Below are 27006 nucleotides of genomic sequence, written 5' to 3'. Positions count from 1 at the left end.
GTGGAGGAAGACCCCAGGTGCTCCTCCGTGCATTATTTCATCACGAGCGGGCACCTGGGTAGAACCACCGACCTTCCGTAAGCCAGCTGGATGACTTTCTCACATGAAGAATTCAACGCCCCGAGTGAGGCTCGAACCCACATATAACGGCGGGCAATTAAAAAGGGTTCCTGGATTCTATACCAGTACAAACCTCTTCTCCGCAAGTAACTGCCAACTTCCTCAATGTTAAATATAATCTATACACTTTTAAATGTATTGTAGTGAAGTAATTAGAAAGTGGACTAGTTACGACGTGTTTAGAACATGTATCGATTCCCTAAGTCAACAATTGAATGAAGATCGATTTGTTTAAATATTGTATAAACAATCTTTGTTATGACTGACCAATACATAAAAGTCGATACCAATGATTGTAACTGGTCAAAATAATGTCATTGAATGGATTTTGACTTCGTTGGAAAGGAGAAATGTTATTGTCTTAGTGTAAATAATGAAAGTTAAAACTAAGTTTTTGCTTTCACTTTCTTTAGGCTTTTTTCTTGTTTTATGTTCTTTGCATGATAACTGCATCGGATATTCAATTTTTAGAAGCGTATTCATGAATGCGTCTGTTTTCAGTAACACCGTAAACAAGTCTACTGTAAATTTTGTCGAGAATGAAAAAAGAAGTGGAGATAGCGGGACAAACTCAAACCGGAATCGAGAAGAAAGTCAGTCAGTGCAATATGGCGGACACCAAATTGGAAAGGGAGTAAATGAATCAAACTCGAAGAAAGATATGTACAACAGTGACACGCACGAAGGAAAAGACAATACTTTGCGGAATTCAAATACAACAAAAGTTATATATAGTGTAGATATCTTAATAAAAGAACTGAAGAAGATTCATGACAATTTGTACAAGAAACGGGAGAACGACACCTGCAAAATACGGCCTGCTAGTTGCGTAATAATTGGTATAGCGAAGAGTGGAACCCAGGAGTTGCTGAATTTTTTATCAATTCATCCAAATGTGGTACAGAAACACAACTTACCAAATCCAAACTTATTTGACAAAAACTCATACTTAGATAGAAGAAAAGAAAAAATGCCATGTACATATTCGGATCAAATTGGGATAGTGAAAACGGATTACTTTTTCTTCCGCGAGGAGATGCCAGACAAATTTTACAAATTTAACAAAAAATTGAAAATGATTCTGCTTGTACGAGAACCAGTTGAAAGACTGATATCTGCTTATTCCTTTACATATCTTCAAAAGAAACAGCACAAGCTTGTATTTAACTACAGATTAGAGGACGTTCCCGAAATTGACTCCGTCTTTGTTGACCAACAGAACGGACGTGTTAAAACAAACCAGTTTGATCTTACACATTCAGTTTACGATTTAGCAATGGAGAGGTACCTTAAATATTTTTCAAGAGACCAGATACTGGTAATAGAATCTAGTGAATTTAGAAAGGACCCGGCTGCAGTTTTGCAAAGGGTGGAACAGTTTTTAGGTTTAAAACACGTGATTAAAGACGATTACTTCGCCTATAACAAAAATAAACATTTTCATTGTTTAAAAACATTGCAAGGAATGGTTTGTTATGGTAGTGATAGGGGCAGGGCAAAACTGAAAGACATAACACCAGAAACCAGACGCACACTCCACGCATACTTTAAACCGCACAATGAAAGGTTTTTTGAACTGATTGGGAAAAGGTTTAATTGGACAGGACTTTAGAAATAGAAAGTAGAATATTCTTTGATGAATATTTCTATAAAATCGATGTAGCTGTGGTGAATATGTTTCGACGATCTATGCATGTGCAAACAGAGCACGTGACTGCCACTCAAGAGGCTCGGGCAAGGCGAATGTGACTGGAAAAGAGGCCGCGGGTTCGATGCCCGGACTAGGCGAAAGGAACTGTAAAAGAGGCCGTGAATATGTTCCGAAAATCTACGCACGCACGGAGCATGTGACTGCCACCCAAGAGGCGAATTGGATGCCCGGATTAGACGAAGGTACATGTATATGGCAAAGAGACCGCAAGTGTTATGCCCTGACTAGATGAATGTGTGAAAGTTGTTAGCGACTGACAGCGAGTAAAGTTTTTATTAGCACAGAATTCAGAAACACGAACTGGAATACTTTAACACAAACCTAAAAACGTGTTTTATCAGTGTATACTCTCTTTTCTCATGCAGTGAGGCAATTTTTTTGTGATAACACTTTTAAATCTTTGAAAAGCAAGCGTTCCTTAGATTCATCATTGTGTCTTAAATGCATATCGAGGGCTGAGCGCGAAACTATTGTATCTTGTTCTTTATTTATATACAGTTACAATAGTTTCGCACTCAGCCCACGATATATGAAAATTATCAAGTACAATATTCCATATGATAAGAATGTAGTCTTTTGTGACTTTAAGAAGTTTGTGTTATAATGATACTCATATGAGCCGTGCCATGAGAAAACCAACATAGTGGCTTTGCGACCAGCATGGATCCAGACCAGCCTGCGCATCCGCGCAGTCTGGTCAGGATCCATGCTGTTCTCTAACTGTTTCTGTAAATGCAATAGGCTTTGAAAGCGAACAGCATGGATCCTGACCAGACTGCGCGGATCCATGCTGGCCGCAAAGCCACTATGTTGGTTTTCTCATGGCACGGCTCATACAGATTGTGAAATGTATGTTAGTCATATGTGAGACAGATATAAAGACCTTAAATAACTGTACAGACATGCCTACCGAACTAATACTTTCAGCAAATTTATCGGCAGGTGCTAACACAATATCCGTATTATTAGGCGCACTGTATTTTAAACAAGCATGACTTTTTAATTACGTGATCATAGCCGCAATGTTGTTTTACAGATTCCTAGCAACTATAGCCCCACATTTCGCGAATCTTTCTTAACGGAAAAACAACTCCTCATTAATTTACACGTGTTGAGGTGTGTTTGTTTTTCTACTTTAATGCTAAGCACGAGTAATAATTTTATCTATAGACAAGAATTTATATGTAAGTATTTGTAACATAATACATTCTACTCTCTCAGTTATCTTCATATGTAAGGGACGGAGGTTTTGACCCGTATTTAAATGTAGCTACATCTGTCCTATTCTTTGTCTCTGTCAATTTTAACAGAAGGTCTATAGTCCTGCCCGTACGAATATCACCATAATCATGTTTTACAACCGATAAATGGTTTTAACAGTATTTTATTATTCTGCTTAACGATGGTCTAAGACTGAAAGTATAATATATCTGGTAATGCCATGTTACCAGGGAGACAACCAAAATCCCCTTGATCAAAATCCCCTCCATTGAAAAATGACAGGATGTTACAAAATCCCCTTCGTACTTTTGCAGGGGGTATCATAATCCCCTCTGTGATTTTTACTTCTTTCATCAAGTTCAAATACAACTGTATACAACTGTATACAACTTAAAAGTCTATTGCATGAAGCACGCGTAAATAAAATGCCTTTAGCAAACATAATATAATTTGGAGCACTGATTTCTATGTATCTATAATGTTAATCACAGAGGGGATTATGATACCCCCTGCAAATGTGCGAAGGGAATTTTGTAACACCCAGTCATTTTTCAGTGGAGGGGATTTTGATCAAGGGGATTTTGATATACATGGTTACTTGTAATTGCAGTTAAGGCAGTTGTTTACCCGCAATGACAGTTGGCAAATAACGTGTCTCTTGCCGAACGTCTCATGCGCGTTTAGATATATCTTCATCCGAAGAATGCCGATTCGACTACTACGAGAAGACGTAATCACACGGAAATTGCTGAGTGTCATTCCAGGTCCACTTCCGTAATCACATTAATTGTTCATACCACACAAGCTGCATATACAGACAAAAAGTCCATGTAAACAAATAATTATATTTATTTATTTTACAACATTTTATAAAACATCTCATATAAAAATATTCATAGATAACTGAAAGAAAATAAAACAATAAAAGATATGGAAAAAAAACCTTGCCCAGCTGAGATAAAATAATGACTCGATGTCCGTCAGCTAACAGCGAATGACACAATTTATGCAGTGCCGACTTACTATTTATTCATTATTTTGTAATACCCTTGTGTGCTATCGTTAGATCATTTTATATCTTTAAAATATTTTATGATATCACAAAATATATTTAACATTTAATGACATGTAAACTTAAGACGAAAACCTAAAAGCATCTTTTTGGGGGTATACTGTGATATTAAACAAATATTTTTTAAACGAAACATTTTATTCAGTTTTGCCCGAGGAGCACTCGACTCTCGATTTTTTCGAGGTAGCATTGTGTACAAGTACTACTGATTAAAAAAACCTCTAACGTCTTAAATACTTTCATTTTTGAAACGAAATTTATTATTTGAAAGCAAAGAAACGAGTTAAGATTTTCAAATATTAAACAGGAAAAAGCTGTGTTGGAAAGAAAAATTATTTCAAATGTAAAATACTTGTTTATATTTCAAACTTTGTTACGATTGAAGGGGAACAACTCAAAAAAGCTTGACAGCTGCGTTTTGATCCGTAGTTTACAGCGCAACAAATCAATAGATTCTTTCAAAACTGTCCCGACATAGAGATCTTGTTTCAAACTTCGATTAAACTTTAGAATGCTGAACAACGATAAGTAAACAAGATGATCATAAATAATATGCACGAACCACTACAGTTCTGTTTTCTGACACGGAAATGATAAATCATACACTGTAATAACTGGATTTCAGTAGACAATAAACTTGCAAATGATACCAAAATTATATGAGATTACCAGACATCAATATTTGATATATTTTAAAAGTAGTTTTATATAGAACCTGCTTATTTGTGGACCTTAAGTATTGATGTTTGTGATGTATTACTGATATGAATTAATAACTTGAGTTATTGATGTGAAGTAATCTAACAGTGTTATACAAAAACCTTCATGTTTTGCATATCATATTGTTTTACCTTTTACTGAACATAGAAAAAGTACAGCGAATTTCAGTCGAATATTTTAAGTAATGAAGAACATATTGAACGATGATGCCGGGGTGAGTGCAGTAGCTCTCCTTATTCTTCAAGCTAAAAGTGAGAACACGGAATGGATGCCTGACCCTTTAAGTCGTCGGCATCCCAAAAATATAATACACAGAAAAAACCTTCCAAAAGAAAATTATTTCTAAACGCAGATGCGATTCAAATACAAGCCTTCAAAATTTAATATACTTTAACCCTTACTCTGCTAAATTTCTATAATGAACACATTAACTGTTAAAAGGGGTGCATACCAAAAAGATACTGGCTAAATAGCGAACAGTGCAGATCATGATCAGACTGCACGGATGTGCAGGCTGATCATGATCTACACTGGTAGTAAATGCAGAATATATCGTGTCCAACATGGTAAGGGTTAAATTGATGTTAGATATTTCGAATAGGTTTCATTTAATAGAATTATAAAAGCAAACCAATATCAATAGCAGATAGATGTACACAGAAAATCCTCTAGCGGAAATATACGTGTACATGTTGTGAGCAATTGGGCAATGATCGAGGCAGATAGTGTATCATTGTGTCACATCCCAGTACACGGCCATTTGTAATTTGTAAATTTTACATTCTTTGTACAAAAAGAAGGGATCGAAATTTCTGCAGCCTATATACAGTCTGTTTCAGACGTATGTATGTAACAAGCCACTCAAAGTTATACTTAGACTCTACATTCTGCCTATGCTATGTGTGTGCGTATAAACATTTGAAGTAGATACTATAGATGAAGTATAAAGTTGGACATTGGATATCTTTAAAAACAAAACTATGCAAATATTATCTGTATGAGAAAGACACTGATTGCAATTGTAGAGATATACGAGTATTATCAAATATAAATTATAATCGTAAACATTTTTATCAAATGCATTTTTTCATGGCAAATTTTGTGTCCGTGGTACAATGAACGTTGTTCTTATATCACACTTTGATTAAGGATGCTGATATGTATGGAACACAACCGAAGATATGTGTATCTCGTTATATCTCGTCTCAGTCCCTGCCTTCGTTATTTCCAATATGTTGGAATGTCGAATAATAAAAACTGACATGATTTGTTATCATTTGCAAAGGACTGCACATCACCGGGATCAGAAATTTGTGTCAAAACACCAGAAACAGTGAATACATGTACTGCACTAGTCTATGATTTTACACACCTTTTTATCTGTTTTAGACTCACTTTTATTATCAAAGTTGAGAACCCGATTTGACTGACAAATGATTTTCTTCTTTTTAAACGTAAGCGAGTATTCTCCCTTTTATAACCACTTTTAGCCTAGCAACGCAATGTTTTAACTTTTGGCACCTTACCATACCATGCGTAATAAAAAGTTCTTCTTCATATTGAAGTTTACATGTTTTATAAATCGGTCGTCTGGTTATCAATGTTTGTATTTTGAGCAACATCTGTATCTTGGACATTTTGTTCAAATTCTGACTCCCTGAAAGATCCATTTATAAACGCCATTTGCCTCTTTGGAGTTTCTCTGGTATCGAATTTAACTTTAGCCTCTTCTGGTGGCTTATATAAACAATATGCTAGGGAAAAGAATATTATTGAAAGCCCTTTGGCGGCCATTGCAATTAGAAAGTAGTTCCGGCTAACTACACCATTGTCGTATATCCAACATGAAGATGGTTCCCCGCACTCATCTTGCCAAACAAGACACGCTGTATCAGTTACTGCACCAAATATAATGGGGCCAGGAACCGTCCCTGAAAATATATTTCATACTTTATAATTTTTGTATTGGCAATACTGAACACTGCCATTCCTGTCCAAGATTAAAGTTCCAAAAACTTATCGTTAGTATACGGACATTTCGAACAGCATCGCTTGTCTCGTGCTTTCTTCCACATTTTAGGTATCATATAATTTGCTAAGTAAGGACAGTTTCAAACAAATAAAACCTGGAGGGTAAGTTTTGATATACAGGCTTGAAATAAAGTGCTTCCTCTTCTAAGAAAAATATGCAGGTCACCTGCCATGAGACACCTGTGATAGATAAGGTAACGTTGAATATGAAATGGAATTCTTATCAACCAGACGGTTTTCACGCTTATAACAGACAACATCTTTTGTCGCTAAAACATAAGCAAAGCGTTTATATGTATTTATGCGATCTTAAAGACATACGTACAGGGTGATATGATCATGTACAATGTAATGATTTTTTTGTTTTGCTCGTTGACAAGTCACACCAACGTCCTGGCTTAAATCATTTTGTGTGTGTGGAGGACGGTTGGGGGAGACCCCGTTCCACTTGTAGATTTATTTAAGCTATCTTAGTATAAATATCAATCCATCCCCTAGCACGGACCAAGGCGGTTCGCAATGCCACATTTTCGTCACCCTCTTCAGAATCCCACGGACATATTTTCCTTTATCTCTATATATTAATGAGAAAGAAAGGTTACCTAATAATCGGATAAAGAGCCATTTAACTCCCATACTAAACGTTCTGTGGTCTTCATGAATACACCTGAAAAATTACAGTATGTATTTTATCAAATATTATCAAGATATAGCACTGTGATAAGCAATAGTACAGCAAATACACAAATGTAATGAAACATTTTGATCGTGACCATACTGCCGTCAAGTTGGACATGAAACCTGTCGATCCTAAAATAAAACATCTTGCAAGAAGCCGACAGTTTATTCTGGTCAACATAGATCGAATCTTTATGTAAAATAAACATGCGAATGTTGCAAGATACAGATTTTGTTTTAATTTACTCAAAAAATGCTAGTAAAAGACAATACTTGGTTCTATTTTTAGTTGGAGTTATTTCGACATCGCGGAAACATAATTTTGACCGCATCACTACTGTGCAGTCTACCTGATAACGTACCTGAGAGTGGCAGCGTCGCTTGGTGTCGAGGGCAAGAAGGTGAGGAATATAGTTACAAAGAAACACACGAGAAACACATACATGAGGCCACAACCTGAATCACACGTGCCCGATTTCACCGTCGCAGAACTGTCTGATATACACGTGCAGTTGGAGAATGTCTGAAATATGAATGAAAGCATTCCCTAATAAACAGAAATAACATATTAGCTCAATTTTTGAAATGGATTCTGTTCTAAACAATATGCGTAACTATTTTTAAACTTAAATTCTTTTAAATGAAATTAATAACTAGAGCTGCTTTTGAGAAAAGCGCATGTCTTCCACAACTGCCTAATCATCTGAATAGTAGTACATGAGTCAACCATGCACCAAGACCTCAACTGCCTAATCATATGACATGATTAGGTCTTGGGGCATAAATGACTCATATACTACTATTCATATGATTAGTAGTAAAGGGTCATTTATGCGCAAAGATCTGAGCGATTTTCGGTAATTCAAGGGCCATAATTCCGAAGTGCCTTGGCCGATTTGGTTAGTTATCGAACCTGGCCGAGGACTCATTGGCCAACACATTTTGTTCAAGTTTGGTGAAGATCGGATGAGAAATGTTCGACTTAGAGTGCGGAGAAGATTTGTGACAGACAGACACACAGACAGGAGTAAATCAATATGTCTACCACCACAGTTCCCATCACCAGGTGAACTCACTCAAGTCGACAACTTAAATATAGTTATGATGATTTCCTTTCAAAAAATTTATAGATCTGTATTTTCTAGGTCCAAATAAGTGTTATTCTCTGGTATACAATGCTTACCTCCCCTCCGCTGTCGGTCATATTTTGACACCCTGCATGTCAGACAATTACTGCATAAATGCGACAGAACATAACAGACAGTACCGTGAACGTAGCAAGTCTCCGTCGACAGTGTCTGTCATGTTTTGACACCCTGTATAAAGTACTGCACACTTACTTTAGAAAGCTCACATACCTATCTAAGTAGGAAGTGTGCAGGCCTATGGATCGTGGGGTCGTGTGTTCGATCCAAGGCAAGGCATATGTTTTCGTTAAAGTTTCGTAGAAGGCAATGTGTGTGAAATCATTCGTCCTCCTCCTGTGAAGAAGTTGGCAGTTACTTATGGAAAACAGGTTAGTGCTGTTATAGAAGGTTTACGTTATTATTCTGCCAGTATATGTTATATATTTGTATGCTATTTCTGATGCTAAAGAAAACTATCTACTATCTAGTACAAAACTGAAACATGTCTTAAAAGCTCAAAAGCAAAATCAAAACACGTTTGCTGGAATATACTAGATCACGATACTGCGAGTATAAAGCATGTAATGCTTACCTCCCCTCCGCTGTCGCTGTCTGTCATATTTTGGCATCCTGCATGACAGGCAGAGAAGTACTGCACACCTGTGCTGGAACATACCGGATCATAATACCGTGTGGTACAGGCACAGTCTTTATTGCATGACGATTCCACATTGTCTGTTCGTCCACTGATACAAAGAATGAGAATATACATGTATATTTGGTCTCTTTCTCGAGTCCGCCCGCTTAGCTCGATAGGGAAAGCGCAAATCTACTGATCGCGGGGACGTGATTTCGATCTCTGTATGAGGCGTATGTTCTCCGTGACGCCTGATAGAAGGCAATGTGTCTACATTCATCCGTCCTCTACCTCTGGTGCGTGTGAGGAAGTTGACAGTTACTTGCTGAGAAAAGGTTAGTGCTGGTACAGAATCCTGGAAAACTGTTTAGATTAACTGCCTGCCCTTATATAACTGAAATACTGTTGAAAAAACTAGCTAAGACCAAAATAAAAACAAACAAAAATCAAGCACATGATATGAAAACAGTGCCAAAATGTACCGCTTCGGTAACCTAATCGCAAGGTGCGCGCTTCGTTTTCAAATGGACGTGTTTTCCATCCCTTGCCACGTCATACATGTATAAATGACGTATAAAGTGAATGTAACTCCCTTGCTTGGTGGTCAAAATAAAAAAAGAAAAAATGGATTATCTTCCTACCCCCACGACAATAAATACCATCAGGACTGAGGTATCGAAAGTGATTAATATACTGCGAGATTAGTAGCGCGCGTATGCTCGTTTCTTTTAATTCGATTTTGCTTCATTGTTTTGTTCTGAATCGCTCTACCGACAATTAATTATTAGAGAAAATTTTTATCTAAAGATCAGTGCTTTTTTGACATTTTTAACACGTCTGTACGAAAACTGACGTTTGAGACAAAAATGGCTAAACTAAAATGCAATTTAGGAAATCTGTATATCCTTTCCGCAGCCTTAACGTACTAAAACGTATTAGCGTCTGATGGCCCTTTCACGCTTCCGTAGAAACAACATTTATTACACGAAACTTATTTTGAAAATATTTCTGAAATGTCTAGGTCTGCAGCTCTCAAATACGGTTATATCTTACACCTGAGGCATATACTGACACTCTCAGACAACATCAAAAATGACATTTTGAGCGATTTGATGAAGTTCCAAAATTATCAATGTACCCTTGGTCCGTTACGGACCCCTGTGGGATTTCTGTTTATCCAGAGCTCAAATATTTTTTCACAGATTAAAAGCTGACATGCTGTACTAAAGCCCAGGTAATTTCAATTCGTAATAAAGTGCTGAAAATTGGCTCCCCAATAGCAAAAAAAAAAAATGAAAGAAAGAAGTCCACGCGCATACATTTAGACGGGGTGACCCCTGCGCGTGACCCCTGACTATCTACGAATCAAAATGCGGCTTTCGTTTTCAAGTTTAGCATTTCTACTTTCATTTTATTTACTTCCGGAAATAGCTGAAGGTCGAGTGACGTCATTTTCTGTATTGTCAAAAACATACATATGCCTGGCGAGATTGCATAAATACATTATGTGCTGGCCGTCATAAGGATATATAAGAAGACTATCCACCTTCAATGCCAGAGGAAGTCCACAGGTGTACCTCGCTGCATCGTTCTATGAACAGGAATTAATAGAGAAAAGTTTTATATGAACATGATGAAATGTTAATTGCTACTATAACAAAAAACATTGAAATTATTTTACGTAACGCAATACATTACAGTCATAGTTTACAAACATGTGCCTTTCTTGTCGTTTTAACACAGGCCTTGGAAAGCTGTAAAACTCACCCAGATTCATACGCAGTATTGACTCCGGCAAACGTGGCCTCATCACACGTGATCCACAGTATGTTGACGGAAATAATTGTGAGCATACAGGTTATAATAGAAAACCGAAACATGCCTCGAACTTTAAACTTCATCCGGTTACAGATGAAACCTCCGAAAAACATGCCTCCCGCTGCACCAGGGACTGCCGCAGCACCTTAAATATTAAGAACAGTGTAAACTCTCATTATTTGGCCTGATGTCTAACTATTCCTAGGCTATATTAAGCAGAAAATGACTTTAAAATGGTTAAAAAAGCCATATTTTAAAGAGAACAAGAGCTGTCAGTGGACAGCGCGCTCGACTATTCTCAGTGCTTGATAGTATAAAATAAGCAATGAGTAAAACTCTAACATTACAATAAGCATATACAAAGTCGAAAAGGGGCCATAATTCAGTCAAAATGCTCGGTAGAGTTGCCTCCTCCTTTTTTTTCAGACTGGGGTCATGACGGTAAACAAGTATGCAAAATATGAAAGCAATATCTCAATGGACTTTGAAAATATTTGGGGTGGTATGCAAACCTTAATATTTATTCTAAGTCGAAAAGGGGCCATAATTCAGTCAAAATGCTTGATAGAGTTGCCTCCTCCTTTTTACAGACTGGGGTCATGATGGTAAACAAGTATGCAAAATATGAAAGCAATATCTCAATGGACTTTGAAAATATTTGGGGTGGTACGCAAACTTTAACATTTATTCTATGTCGAAAAGGGGCCATAATTCAGTTAAAATGCTTGATAGAGTTGCCTCCTCCTTTTTTCCAGACTGGGGTCATGATGGTTAACAAGTATGCAAAATATGAAAGCAATATCTCAATGGACTTTGAAAATATTTGAGGTGGTACGCAAACTTTAACATTTATTCTAAGTCGAAAAGGGGCCATAATTCAGTCAAAATGCTTGATAGAGTTGCCTCCTCCTTTTTACAGACTGGGGTCATGATGGTAAACAAGTATGCAAAATATCAAAGCAATATCTCAATGGACTTTGAAAATATTTGGGGCGGTACGCAAACTTTAACATCTGTGTAACGCTGACGCTGACGCTAACGCTCACGCCGACGCCGGTAGGATAGCTCCCCTATTCTTCGAATAGTCGGGCTAAAAAAACAAGTGTGCATTCTTTAAATGTTTCACAATTTCAAATACAATATTTAGATTACTGAGTGAAAAAACATGAAGCAGTATAATAGTAGGATCAAACCTGTATATAAAGCTGCGGATCCCGAGGATACTCCAAACTGATTCTGTATGTATTTAGGCACAAACGTAGCAAACCCGGAAGTTAAAATTCCTTCCGAAGCTCCTGCTAGCATTGTGAATACAAATGGAGCATTTTGAATCAGGGCCCACGTGACTTTAGGAAACATTCTGATTGGTAGCCGCTTGTTTGTGCCATGTCCGTCGGAATCAGTGACCCCCTGATGCATCTGTGATATACGCGATTCTCTAACTTTCTTTGCACCTGGAAAAGGGTTAACATCGTTAAAAAATTATTATTAATCCGATATGTAGACTAGAGCAACGATATATTTGCATTTTTTGTGTGTTTTGCTGAAAGGTATCTGTATCTTTGTTTTGTTTTTGTTGTGTTTAATGTGATACCAACACAATTACATGTTATATGACGTCTTTCTGGCTTTTTACCGTGGAGAAAAACCGTGGATACCCCTCCTAGCATTACTTCGTCACGGGAGGGTATCTGGATAGAACCCCCAACATTCCGTAAGCCAGCCACTTCCTAACATGAATGAATTTTAGACCCCATGCAAGATTTCGAACCAACAACAACGAATTAATATATATCCGTGTGTAGTATATTAGTACATCATTGTAAGGAACTCTGTAAATCTTTCAACAAGTTCTGGCTCCTATAACTAATCAGTTTATGCAAGACAGGACTTAACACTTTAAACTTTACATCAAATCATTATTTAGTGTAGTACTAAAAATGTGATTATCATAAAAAAGCACGAACATATAGTTATACACACGAATATCAGAAGGTAAACTGACATTCAATTCACGCCGCAAAATTTTTCGAACACTCGTAACTCTACACATATACGCAAGAAATCACAAATAACACAAAAAGTCTAGGGATGCGAAAAGAACAACGCTGTTTTCAACGTGAAAGAGTTAAAAACTCTTTCATCATGGATGAAAATAAATACCACCGTTTTCGTCGTGGATGCAAACACAACACACAACACAAAGTTTTCATCGGAAATTTTAGACTTAATAATGAAATAACAAGAGGGCCATGAAGGCACTATATCGCTCACCTGACCTATTGACCTAAAGATCATCAAGATAAACATTCTGACCAATTTTCATTAAGATATTGTCATAAATGTGGCTTCTAAAGTGTTAACTAGCTTTTCCTTTGATTTGACCCGGTGACCTAGTTTTTGATCCCACATGACCCAGATTCGGACCTGGCCTGAAGATTATCAAGATTAACATTCTAACTAAGTTTCACGAAGATACAGTCATAAATATGGCCTCTAGAGTGTTAACAAGTTTTTCCTTTGATTTGTCCTTGTGAGCTAGTTTTTGATCCCACCTGACCCAGATTTAAATTTGACCTCGTAGAGATCATCAAGATTAACATTCTGATCAAGTTTCATTAAGATATGGTCATAAATGTGGCCTCTACAGTGTTAACTAGCTTTTCCTTTGATTTGACCCGGTGACCTAGTCTTTGAGCCTACATGCTCCAGATTCAAACTGGACCTTGAGATCAGCTAAATAAACATTCTAAGTTTCATGAAGATACAGTCATAAATGTGGTTTGAAGATACAGTCATAAATGTGGTCTCTACAGTGTTAACAAGCTTTTCCTTTCATTTGACCTGGTGACCTAGTTTTTGATTTCAAATGACTCAGATTCGAACTTGCCCTAAAGATTATCAAGGCTAACATTTTGACTAAGTTTCATGAAGATACAGTCATAAATGTGGCCTCTAGAGTGTTAACAAGCTTTTCCTTTGATTTGACCTGGTGACCTAGTTTTTGATCATATATGACCCAGATTCAAACTGGACCTTGAAGTCATCTAAATTAACATTCTGACCAAGTTTCATGAAGATACATTCATAAATGTGGCCTCTACAGTGTTAACAAGCTTTTCCTTTGATTTGACCTGGTGACCTAGTTTTTGACCCCAGATGACCTTATATCGAACTCGTCCAAGATTTTATAGAGCGCAACATTCTGGCCATGTTTCATTAAGATTGGGGCAAAATTGTGACCTCTAGAGTGATAACAAGCTTTACCTTTGATTTGACCTGGTGACCTAGTTTTTGACCCCAGATGACCCAATATCAAACTCGTCCAAGATTTTATTGAGGGTAACATTCTGACCAAGATTCATTAAGAATGGGCCAATTGTGACCTCTAGAATGTTGACAAGCTTTTCCTTTGATTTGACCTGGTGACCTAGTTTTTTGACCCCAGATGACCCAATATCAAACTCGTCCAAGATTTTATTGAGGGTAACATTCTGACCAAGATTCATTAAGAATGGGCCAATTGTGACCTCTAGAATGTTGACAAGCTTTTCCTTTGATTTGACCTGGTGACCTAGTTTTTTGACCCCAGATGACCCAATATCAAACTCGTCAAAGATTTTATTGAGGGTAACATTCTGACCAAGTTTCATTAGGATTAGGCCAAAACTGTGACCTCTAGTATTAACAGTAACAATTGTTGACGACGGACGGACGGACGGCGACGGACACAGGGCGATCACAAAAGCTCACTTTGAGCACTTCGTGCTCAGTTGAGCTAAAAACGAAATAATATCCGTTTAAAAACTTTGAATCTCCATAATAAAGGTAAAATTACAACGGTTACAACTGTTATCTTACTTGGCATTTCAGCTCCGAAGAGAGATAAGGGGATTGTGAGTAACCAACATATTGTCATCGTGATGAAAAATCCTAGCCACCATGCCCCTACCCAACGTGGATCATCTGTCTTCAAGTTAATTCTGAAGAAGAAAAGAATATAGACGATGCAGAAATTCGGCAATTTTAATTTGGTGTTGTAGTTTTCAAATGAATTGAATACGAATTATGTTTGAGGCAAGAAATGATTTTGACAATGCTCCAATGAAGTCATATGTTTTATTGAGGTTTGTGCATCGTCAATGAATATATTTTGGTATCAAGAGTAAAGTAACAGTACAGGGTTTCATCAATGTTTGAAATCCAAACTTTTTACGAATATTCTTAAACTTGCGTTCAAATGTTTTAAATATGTCGTAAATTTGTCAATAGCATATTTACCAAGTTTCGTGGCTAGTATAACAATGACCGAGCAAAAACGAGAAAACTTTTACGTCTTAATTTCAGCTGTTGACATAGATCAAGGTTAATGTAACATTTTGATATTTCATGTGATGCATATACAATTTCAACAGTGTGTTAAGTGCAAGTTTTACTACCATGATTTTTATTTCAAAAGGCGAAAGCTGATAAAATTAAACTTCGTTTGACGTGTTAAAAGATGGTGGATAAGCGGTTATAAGCTTTCAAACGTGCAAAACATTATTGATAATTATTGCGTATAAATACAAATTATTGAATACGATCAATCTGTAACAACACTTACAAAAAATGTATTATTATATAACATCAGTTTAATGAGTTCGACTGATTGGGTTGAAAGCTTGAAGCTTATTTGTATCACTCGAGCCCGCTTCCTAGAAAACCTAGAACTAATTTCATATCAGAAGGCATGTTTTGTCACCCAGTTGGGCTCGAGCCCACGACCTCCGGGTTAAATTCCTTGAGCAATACACTGGTCACCGTTCCCCTTAACTGTGAGGTTTATTAAATGATTTTATGTCGCAATTTAAGTGTGAAAATCTTCCTACGAACAAGCAAATTAAGTAAATTTACATCCCAAGCCGAATACGTTGTTTTGTGAATGAGGGGTATATATCTTGAAAAATATTCAATTTCTAGATATACACAAATTATGTACAAAAGAACAGTGCAACGGTTTACTGGTTCCTATTTTTTACAAAATCAAGAGGAACATGCACAAAGTGACTTATATTTGTATTAAGTTTCATCAAGATCCGTCAAACAATTAAAAGGCAATAAGCTGTTCCTGATGAAAGATACGCATACATCACTGTCCTGTAGATAGTGATCTATGTTATTTTAAAGGGAATTCCTATAGCTTTTTATGCGCACCTTTCTGCGCAGCCGACACTTTCTATGAAAAACTAAAATGAAGTCAACATTTTGTTGAAACAGACAATGTTGAATATGAGGAATCTTGAATGAAATAACATTTTTGATAAGTTTTATCAGTAATCAAATGTTGATACTGGTTTATATTGTATTGACAAGTATCATGCCTGACAGGTATCTTGCCATTTTTGTGGTTGTGTTTTCACATCCATTTTAGTACAAAGACAGTGTTGTTCATATAATGTAAGACAATTGACTTAGTAATGATAAGACAATATCATCTTTCAGATTATTAAGTATTCAATCATAGAAAGAATTAAGAAATTTTAGAACTTTTTTTTAACTTCTAGCAGATATACATGTAATCAATTTGGTCAGGTTCGCGCCATTTTTGTCGGAACAGGTGTTGTATTCAAGCCGTCTTAACATAAAATTTAGCCTAGTGACCCATACATTTTTAGCCATTTTTATGCTCACAATACAATTATTTATACACAAGAAAAACAGGAAAAAAATTCTATGAAACAGTTTTTTCAAAATTTAAAAAAAAAATTCTTTACTATGGGTATTTTTCATTGAAAAAAGTTCACAAAAGTGAATATGAACAATATTTTTTTTTCATTTGTACCCATTATTGTAAGGATATATTATTACAAATATGACTATGATATCAAATAAGTATATAATAAAATCTGTAAAAAGAATAAACCTTATTGTGCTGTCTTGATGTATATTTTAGTTGGTATTTATAAAAAAAGTAGAAAATTATGAAAATGTTGAAAAATCGCTGGCAGTTTCAGCAACAGTGGGTGTGTTCAAAACAAATTTTCACAAAAACAAGCCTGGTGACCCATTGTTTTTATTTGTTCATTGTTTTCAGCACAAATCTTCCTATCATATATATGAATTTGAAAAAAAAAACTATGAAAAGAAACAACTATAGGAATTCTCTTTAATGCCATGAATATCCATCAATTGATAACTTTGTTATGTTTGAATTTATGGATTGTAAAATAATTGAAGGAAGATAACTCTTATTAACATAGTGATCCTGGTAAATTTGTGCGTGTACCACCATCCTATAGTGATCTACATTTGTATATAGTTTCATGAAGATCCACCAATAGATTAGTTAGATACAGGTTTGGTGTTTGTAGCTGAAATACTTTCCTATTATAAGCATTTTCATTTTTTTTCAGTGTTAATTTCGGACAAACGGACGCACAGACGGACGGACTGAGGGACAGCATGACGGACAACGCCAAAACAATATTCCCGGGGAATGATAAGAATTATGTATGGTCAGTATCACAAACAGCGGAAAAGGCTCTATCTGCTACAGAAGTAAAAACGTGCTGATCTTCGTATGAGAATTTTCTCTTCTTTGTGTGTCAACAATAGCAATTACTACAGGTGCATCCAAACTCTCCAAAACACCCCCTCCATATCTTCAAGTAAAACTCCTGCGGGCATAATTTATGATAATACTATAACTGAGGTAAAAATTAGTTTATAGTCAAAATTTTTGGCTAACAAATTTAATATCAGTATATATATATACAATTGCTGAAGTAGAAGTGAATGACAGTCAAAGTATAAAACTTTCATCTTATAATAATTGCTTTTTATGAAACTGTTCAAATATGTAAGCTGACATTGTGTTAATATTCATGCAAAATATATGTCAAATATAATGTAAAACTGCACAATCTGCGGTATTATTACGTGCCCAAAAAATAGGACTGCCCCTCCCCACTGACCAAAATCCCGGATCCACTCGTGTATAACGCTTCATAATGTATCATGAACCATGGATCATGTTGCAGAGCCTGAGAGGTGTAAGTTAATTTCCTAGACCCGAGACAGTTAAGTTTTATGACAATGGATTAACAGCCGTCAATGTTCTTAACAAAAATTAAAAAGCAGTGTAGTAGTCTAAAGCAAGACAGCATGAGTCGCAAGTTAGAAAAATACAAGCGGAACAGATTTCGTTTGAATCCAGATTAAAGCGGTGTCTGACATTCGTCTACAAATTCCAGACTAAAACTCAAACAATGGTTTGAAATGCAGTCTACAATCTTGGATTAAGTTAAAGCAAGTAAAAAATCGTATACCACTGATGATTTGAAAGCATTTTATAAAGGTACAAATGTACTATCAAATCTAAAACAAGCAAAGGCGCACAACCAAAACAAGCAAGCAAACAAGGTTTTGTTTAAAGCATCAAGTCTTACGTGCTTGTGTCAACCTGATCAAAGTCGACGTAAATGTTTAAAAGCTGTCCTCCAACAATGTATCCCAGTCCGGGCCCAAGCGCTGCTGCGCCGTAAAATATACCTGCAATGGGATAGTTTTTACATGGTTTATCTATTTATTATAGCCTCATGCATTCGCATTTATTGCACGGTCTATCGGTCTATAGACAAAACTGATGCCCGAGGTCCGAAGAATTGTAGGCAATAGTATTGACCACTGAGTAAGTGTATTCCTTTTTGTCTCCATGTTTTTACCTTAGCCCAGCAAAATTTAGCGCTGAACTACAGTCCAGTCAATAGCACTCACTGTGGACCGGCAATTTATAAAAGAAATGAGCCGCACTATGAGAAAACCAGCATAGTGCATTTGCGACAAGCATGGATCCATGCTGTTCGCTAACAGTTTCTCTAATTACAATAGGCTTTGAAAACGAACAGCATGGATCCTGACCGGACTGCGCGGATGGTCTGGATCTATGCTGGTCGCAAACGCAGTATGTTGGTTTTCACATGGCACGACTCAAATTATGTAATGTTTACGAAATAAGATATACAGCCACAAAAACTGAGCTAGACACCGGGAATGCACACTGCATTTTAGCCAGCAAAACATTTATCTCTGTATCTTATTGTCGTTTTAACATAAAGGAATTGCAACTTATACGTTATCTTTTACAGCTGCAAGTATGAAAACAAGTATTAAAGTTTTGAAAGGCTACTTTTTTAAATAATAAACATTACAATACAAGTTAAAAGAATTAACGAAAGAAACGTAGATCCCACAACGCGCCTCAAAAGCGTTTTCCCCAAAGGAATATTTCATTTTTATTTCAGTCTCATTCATGTATATAATATACAACATAAAAGATAAGCATGACAGATAAAATATATATGACCATTCATTAACTGAATTATAAGAGACTTATGCATTAAAAAGATAAAAATAAAAGCTACAAAACTGATTTACCTTTGTTAGATTCTGTGATTTGACCATGCCTATTTAGTTTATCAAATTCTAAAATCATATATAATGAAGCTAAATCGATGTAAAAATCCCAAACATTTAAATAGATCAACGGTCAAGGAATGTACAAAACAGAAACACTTACCAATATAAAGTGGGGATCGAACCTCGCTAACACTGTCATCAATCAGACCAACACCAACAGTGTACATGATACAGCCACCTATACCGTGGAATATCATACCCAACATGAGAACACCCAGGTAGTGGCGAAGATTTGTCTTCTCGCATATAGCATCCTCAGTCGAGTTAAAACCTGGTGAAAACAGAATTAAACGTATCACCATTCATATAAAATTCATCCCCTAGTTGACTTTCTTTCAAATGTTTTGTATTTAAAAAGTGAAATTTTCTGTCTGAGGCTACGGAAACGTACAAAATGTACGTGATAGTATGTATTCATAAAGCGTAATAATGAACGTCATTTTTCAACAAAGCGTCCTGTGAAAAGGATTTTTTAATCTTTTCAAGAAAACAGTAACTGTTTCTCTTGGCCTAATGTTGGAGATTTTTCCATGACATGCAAGATATAGTGCGCCTACAAATATTTCATGAAGGGATATTGTCAGATTCATGCCGAATTAATACAAATTAATTCTAGTACATGTATATGATACAGGAACAAGATACATTATGTAGCCTTTTCATATTGCAGAAAAGCTGTTAAAAGGAGGTAAATAATTTACAACATGTCATTGATTCTAGAAAAACGACGCAGGTCATTTTTGTTTTCAAGCAGACCAATATATTTAACACGTTGATATTACCAAGACTGCATGTCTTCGTTGAAACATCTTGTCCCCACTCGTACAGCCCTGTCGCGAAATGTGGAAGGGCCATTGTTAAAGACCCTAGACCCATCACAAACGTTGCCCCAGCAACCCATCGAGCTTTGTACCGTCCTGATGCAAAGAAACTTATCACCACTCCAAATATCGCTAGAGATAAAAGGAAATTATCCATACCAACAATTGTCACAAAAGTTTTACGTCTATAAATGTATAAGATTAGCATATGATTAAAAAGTACAAAAGTTTTTAAGTTATATAGAAGATATTACATGAGTGTTTTTTCATATTGAATTTATTAAACGAGTTGAATAAAATCATAAAGTGGGAGGCTTTGCCGAGCATTTTATTAATTTTATTCAACGAGTTTAATAATTTCAGTGTAGAAAGATTATTTCTATCACATGTAAGATATCAAAAATTCTTCTTTCTTAACCTATTACAGACCACGTCAATTTGACCAACGTCTCCTATACTTAAAATGACGTCAACGTAAAAGCTTTATTACACATCTTAGTGTATTATCAAATTTATGTAATGGCTTTATTTCACTCCCACGACTCCAACATGTGATAAAAATAAATGTAGAATGCAAAAAAAAAAAAGATACTTAAATATCAAATACAGCACTACTGAGTACTGAGAAAGATTACATACTTAATAACCATCTACACACACACACACACGCACGCACGCAAGCACGCACGCACACACGCACACACATACACACACACTCCCTTATCATTATTAAAAATATCACTTCACTGCATTATACATACGTACAGTCTTGGTACTTTTTATATGAATAGTAAACAGTATTACCAATCTATGTCTGCCATAGAAAACTTCTGTCAGGTGTATACGGATGTCAGAATCACTTACCCAAATACTGTGAATTTGCCCAATTCATACAAAGTAAAATGGACCAAGTATCTATCAATTACTTGTCAATTATGACAGTTTAACACGAGGCAGAAAAAGAAACATGAAAATAAAAGAGCTAACAATATTCACAACTAAACCTACCTGCTGCAAAATCATATGAACTTGAAATGAGGCCCGACCTGGAACTCGGCAAGTGGAAGCGCCTCTCAACCGACTGTGTGTTCACGTTGTTTACACCATTCACGACAAAGCCTAGAAAAATCATAAACGCCTTTTTTTCTCTAGAGTAGACCAAACGTATTTCATTGTTACATAGAGGATATTTGTTTGTTTCAGTGTAAAATTGTAATACCTTTCACGCGTAAACAGCAAATGCAATACTTTCACGAGTTGCAAAGCCGCGAGGGCAAATGTAAGATATGGTGTTCATGAGTGAAAGTTATCTTATCTTACACGAAAAGAAACAAATTTTCTTCCATTTCAGGTTTTGACTAAATTTTTCCATTCTGATTTCCAATTCGGGAATCTTCGAAATTCAGAAGTTCAATAGCTGAATAAATCTCTTATTAGGTCATAAGTTCTAACAGTCATATCAAACAATTAAGAACGGTGGAATTTAGAAAACTCTCGTAGGTAAACAATGCTGTATTTTATGAAATGGTAACATGCACCGAATCTTCTGAAAAAAAAACAACAACAAGTAAATTGAATTATAAGTTTGCCTCAAATTATTACATTTACAATCGAGTTTCTCGTTCGGAAAGTAGGAAAAAATCCATAGATTTTTCCCGAACGGGAAGATTCCCCTACTGTATCATGTCATGCTGTTTTTCAATAGGTGAAAAGAAAATATTTACCTTGGCACACTGCGAATATACAAAGAAGCAACAACAGGATTTTCGGATTGTTACAATTCTGGAGTCCTTCAGGTTTGCAACTTCCGTAACCGCATCTGACGTCATATCTGTCACCGCTTTCTTCATTTCCGGTTTTCTTCGCCATGACAGCCGTTACTTCGTACGCAGCTCCATTTCTTTTGTCCATTTCTGCATTTATCTAATATATTAGGCTATTGTTTGTCGTGATTTTCACAATTTTTTCTCAACGTTTTTAAGTCTTAAAACATAAGTTCTCCACATTCGTGTAATAGAGTCCTTCGTATTGTTCTCGTTGCAATGGTGTAAATGTAGAACACTATGATGAAACTGTAAAGACAAAAACACGCACTTTTCAAAAAATATAAAAACGCAATATTCTTTATGTCTTTTACTGATTATAAATATTAAACATTTGCATCCGCATGCGTTTGATTCTTTTTTGTAACACGGTTTATATATTCCTGCATGCTATTGTTCAAAAAACCGAGTCGGATGGTATTACACTCAAGTTTATTAAAGAAATAAGAATAGTGTCAAAGTGTAGTTGTCTATTATACCAAAACTGCACATGTCTATTGTCATCTAACATAAACCCGTAATGATTTTTATAAACAAGTAAACGACAAGTATAGAGTAAACTAGTTTGTGTTTAATGCAGGTATAATCACTGGTAGTAGTATATAAAGTAGCGTTTATAGTGGGTCATCTGTCACTTACCGTCTTATTAAAGTAAGCCTTTTAACCCTTTAATTATATCCAAATAACAACCTTATATCGTAATAACAACAATTTATATTAAACATGATACGACTCTCTATCACTGAAGGCCAATGCTATATTCTGACTGTTTTACATCCTGTAACATTGGGAATTTGTCTGTTGAAACAGTGAATCATGTGCCTTTTTTGTCACAAGAATGTCTTCTTGTAGAATTACTGCCAGCTATACATTCACCCTGGATCATTATGCGGAATCATGCATGCTTCCTCAGTAATACACTGTTATTTGTATATTATAACATTAGTCTCTGGGTAGCACTGCCACGTACATGCCATCATTTTCGAGTGAAATATAAGCATTTTGCTATGTTTGAACAAAATGTTCTATATACATCATGTAATACATAAAAATGTGTTGTATCTCCCCTCCCCCTCCACCTTAAACGCACATACAAACCCGCCTGAGCATAACGAAAATAAGCAAATTCGTCTTGACCTTAACCTACTACCCTACAAGATACGCTCAGACATTTTATTGTTTTGGCTAAAGTCTCAACAATTAAATATCGCCAATTTATTCTTCTAATGCTCTGAATTTATTATGGATAGCCTTATTAGCGAACACAACACCTTTACACGAAACAATTGAGAACGTCGAACGCACACCTTTAGTATAACAGCTGTTTGATACTTGTGATAACAAATCGATTTTTCCTCTCAAATATCCCCGAGTAACGTAGTTAACAGTTTTCTTATGATTATTTCCTTCTTTATAGCAAGTAAAGCGAATTGGCCTCTCATGCAGGCCGCATTGACCTAACAGAGACTTGATCCTGTGACCAGGTCCCGGTGGGGGTTATGGGTAACCAAAAAGAAGTATTCGAGTATTCGCACGCTTTTTTAATTACATCTATATCGCACCTTGTATTCGATGACTTTTTAGAGGACTTACAACATCCGTTTGATTGTCTATCTCTTGGCTAAGAGATCAATATGTTCGCAGCATTCCTGTGATCGTGACTTAAGTATCAATATCTGTGACATTTAGTTTTAGTTTACCATAAGAGTGTACTGTAAAAGAGTGTACTGTATATAACATAAAGTGAAAAAAATATGTGTCGTGTCGTTTTACTTGCGATATCACAGACAGAACAGCGTTGAAGTCAGCAACTCGGCGGACGTTCAGTGAGTTGGGTTTTACGGCGAATCGACATAAAATGGTCATATATCGCCGAGAAGGCGGACGTTCAGTTGCCTGAAGATTTAAATTTGCACGAGACAACTTCTATACATGGTAAAGAACTAAGATAAGATGGTACATTTTCCTGTACGAGACAAAGACAATGTAAAATAAGTCTAGCTTGAAGCACGTCTTACATGACGATGCAAGTCTTATGATAAAAGTTCTCTGGACGATAAATGCAATGACATAATTTGGCTCGAACCTTTGTTAACTCGTACTTGATTCGGTCAATTCGTGTTTACTGTAACTTGTTCAATACTAACAGCATATCTTTTTCATTTTTTTTATACAATCTATTAACTTTCAAAAAAAAATGCATACAACTCCAACATCAATTAGTAATTTGTTCATTATACAAGTCTGTACCATATAGTTTCTGTTCCATATATGTCCGGTACCACACACAGTTCTATAGTTCTATACAAGTCCTGCACACTGTAGTGTGTCTGTTCTGTACAAGTACTGCACACTGTAGGGTGTCTGTTCTGTACAAGTACTGCACACTGTAGTGTGTCTGTTCTGTACAAGTACTGCACTATAATTATAGCTGCCTGCCTCATACAGCTTCTCTGTTTTATACAAGTGGCTGCACGTGCACTAAGTAAAGAGCCTTTGAACGTGTTTATCATGAAAAGAGCGCTATATAAAGCTGGTATAATATAATATAAAACAATATAATTATACAATAGGCCCAGCATGAAACAATATCCCTGTTCTATACAAATCCTGCACCCTGTACGGCTTCTGTTCTACACAACTACTGCACCATATAGGTTCTGGTTCATTCAAATCCTATATTATGCAGTTTCTGTTCTATACAAAGAAGGCATCATACAAAATCTGAAGCCCGTCCGCTTAGCTCAGTAGGGAGAGCGCAGATCTACAGATCGCGGGGTCGTGAGTTCGATCCCCGGGCGGGGCGTATGTTCTCCGTGTCGATTTGATAAGAGACATTGTGTCTGATATCATTCGTCCTCCACCTCTGATTCAAGTGGCGAAGTTGGCAGTTACTTGCGAAGAACAAGTTTGTACTGGTGCAGAATCAAGGAATACTTGTTAGGTTAACTGTCCGCCGTTAAGAACTGAAATACTGTTGGAAAACGGCGTTAAACCAAAATCAAACAAACAAACATATGCTCAGCACGATACATGACTCCTGTTCTATACAAGTCATGCACTATATCGTTTCTGTTCTATACAAGTCCTGTATCATGCCCTGATCTGTTCTATACAAGCCCTGAGTCAAATCTTAAATATCGCAGCCGTGAAATGGTATAAAAAAATGTATACGGAAATAGATCGTCGATAAATACACAACCTTAGGTGAAATGTCAATATTATAAGATGATAAGATATTGTTGTCGTATGAAGTAATTATTGTAAACAATTTAAAATCGGTCGTTTTAAGGTTGAAAGTACAGCTTTAAAAGCCCGTTCGCCGATTACAAGCTGACACAATTTACAACTTAATAATCACGAAACTGCAGTACATGCTTGCATTTTGTATGTGTTTAATGTTTGAACAGTCCTGTGCGCCATCGTCTTAGTTTGTTGAAAGTTTGTTAAAAAGTTATACAAGCGACCGCAAATATACAATTACAGCTTAATGTTACAACTTGACCACGCATTGGATGTACACTCGACAAAAATATTCAATCAATGAGGAGCAAGTTTTCCGCCTAACATCAAATCCTAAATGTTTTATCCTCCTAATGGTTATGAATAATACATTTGTTTGTCATACTGGCGACTCTACTAAACAGACTGCTAAAGACGCTCTAACTCCAAAACTCCCCTGGTACTTTGTTTTGCTAAGAGTAAAGCACCCCATGGAACTCTTATCCCGAAGTTAGCAATTTTAATTTGAGAGACGGTGGCTCGATCTCACGGCATCATCGGAGTGAGTACCAATTGCGTGCATGCTTCTAACACACAGATCACCTGTAACAATATTGACCGACTTATATCTGATCTTATTACAGTATTTCATGCCTTTTGTTATTAATTCACTGTCGCTTTGATAAAGACTATCATAAAAGGCCTCAAGGCTTTCACACAATACATGTATAACTTTATGACATTTAAACGATAAATTGATACTGTAGTACGGTTTATAAGTAAGGTGTACGAAATGTAAAACGCACACTGACATACGATATGATACAAATATACCATGATCAAGTCGTATATTTCAATATATTCATAAAACTTAACTACTGTTTAAAAATAGCTTCGTATACAGTTTAAGTGTTAACTAAGTTATTTAATCATACGAACAACCTATTTTTGTACAGATAATGCACACTAACATAATGCTCGAAGATAAGTACCAGTCACACATTCTAGGAGGTTAAGTATAAATTTAGAAAAAACACTCGCAATTCCTAGGCTACAAACCTGTTTTAAAAATCCTATATCCAATTATATATTCACCAATATGTCTTTTCATTTTATGTTTTCAATGATGCGTGTATGTGCCTTCATTTAAACCTCGAATCAGTCTTGCGGAAACAACTGGCGCGTTTCACCTGGTTAACCTCTATATAATATATAAACACGTAATGAACGAATCTTCACTTTACGTTAAACGGTTGTTCACATTTAATCCGTCCTATAACGATTTGTGTTAAGTATCCTCTATTTTGCTATGTATTGTATTTATAATTTGATATAATGATATTAAAGAGGCTTACGCTAAACCTCTCTTCTCAAGGGGAAACAACCTGTTATAGAATGCATACCGTTTCTTACGGAAGCTCTGCAGGGACTTCTAGGTAAATGTCTCTATATTAATTTAGATCCTTCTTTGTTTCATTTTAGCAGTAAAAAAGTGTGATGTACATGAAATAGCACAGAAAAAAAAATCAGATCTATTTAAGTCTG

The 27006-nt window shown here is 36.0% G+C and overlaps 2 protein-coding genes across 3 annotated transcripts; one reads left to right on the top strand and one right to left on the bottom strand.

Annotated features, from left to right (window-relative positions):
* The first annotated feature begins 601 nt into the window (after nt 1-601).
* LOC123539884 (heparan sulfate glucosamine 3-O-sulfotransferase 1-like) lies at nt 602-1732 on the top strand. Its single transcript, XM_045324666.1, has one exon. The coding sequence runs from the start codon at nt 602-604 to the stop codon at nt 1730-1732; it is 1131 nt and encodes a 376-aa protein (XP_045180601.1).
* Nucleotides 1733-3883: 2151 nt separating this feature from the next.
* On the bottom strand, nt 3884-26784 carry LOC123539794 (solute carrier organic anion transporter family member 4C1-like). Of its 2 annotated transcripts, none has more exons than XM_045324569.2 (13): nt 26521-26784; nt 22141-22488; nt 21425-21535; nt 20378-20548; nt 19696-19866; nt 18566-18668; nt 14997-15118; nt 12329-12589; nt 11085-11280; nt 9273-9426; nt 7916-8076; nt 7478-7542; nt 3884-6775 (listed from the first exon to the last, which is right to left on the bottom strand). In XM_045324569.2, exons 2-13 carry the CDS (start codon nt 22325-22327, stop codon nt 6420-6422), a joined length of 2058 nt encoding a protein of 685 aa, XP_045180504.2. In that variant the 5' UTR covers nt 22328-22488; nt 26521-26784; the 3' UTR covers nt 3884-6419. The 2 variants fall into 2 exon arrangements, with proteins under 2 accessions (XP_045180504.2, XP_053383061.1); XM_053527086.1 differs by lacking the exon at nt 26521-26784 and adding an exon at nt 24490-24776.
* Between the last annotated feature and the right edge of the window lie 222 nt (nt 26785-27006).

Source organism: Mercenaria mercenaria, chromosome 16, assembly GCF_021730395.1.
Source record: "Mercenaria mercenaria strain notata chromosome 16, MADL_Memer_1, whole genome shotgun sequence".
NCBI classification, from domain to species: domain Eukaryota; kingdom Metazoa; phylum Mollusca; class Bivalvia; order Venerida; family Veneridae; genus Mercenaria; species Mercenaria mercenaria.
Note: the sequence above shows the minus strand (reverse complement) of the source record. Positions and strands in the feature narration are given on the sequence as shown.

Bases quoted from the DNA above. Each gene is read 5' to 3' on its own strand.
- LOC123539884 (XM_045324666.1), top strand. From the start codon at position 602: ATGAATGCGTCTGTTTTCAGTAACACCGTAAACAAGTCTACTGTAAAT.
- LOC123539794 (XM_045324569.2), bottom strand. From the start codon at position 22,327: ATGGACAAAAGAAATGGAGCTGCGTACGAAGTAACGGCTGTCATGGCG. The intron at 12,590-14,996 runs GTAAGATAACAG...ACCCTTTTCCAG, and splicing joins CTTCGGAGCTGAAATGCCAA to GTGCAAAGAAAGTTAGAGAA. The intron at 6,776-7,477 runs GTAACCTTTCTT...ATATATTTTCAG, and splicing joins GCTCTTTATCCGATTATTAG to GGACGGTTCCTGGCCCCATT.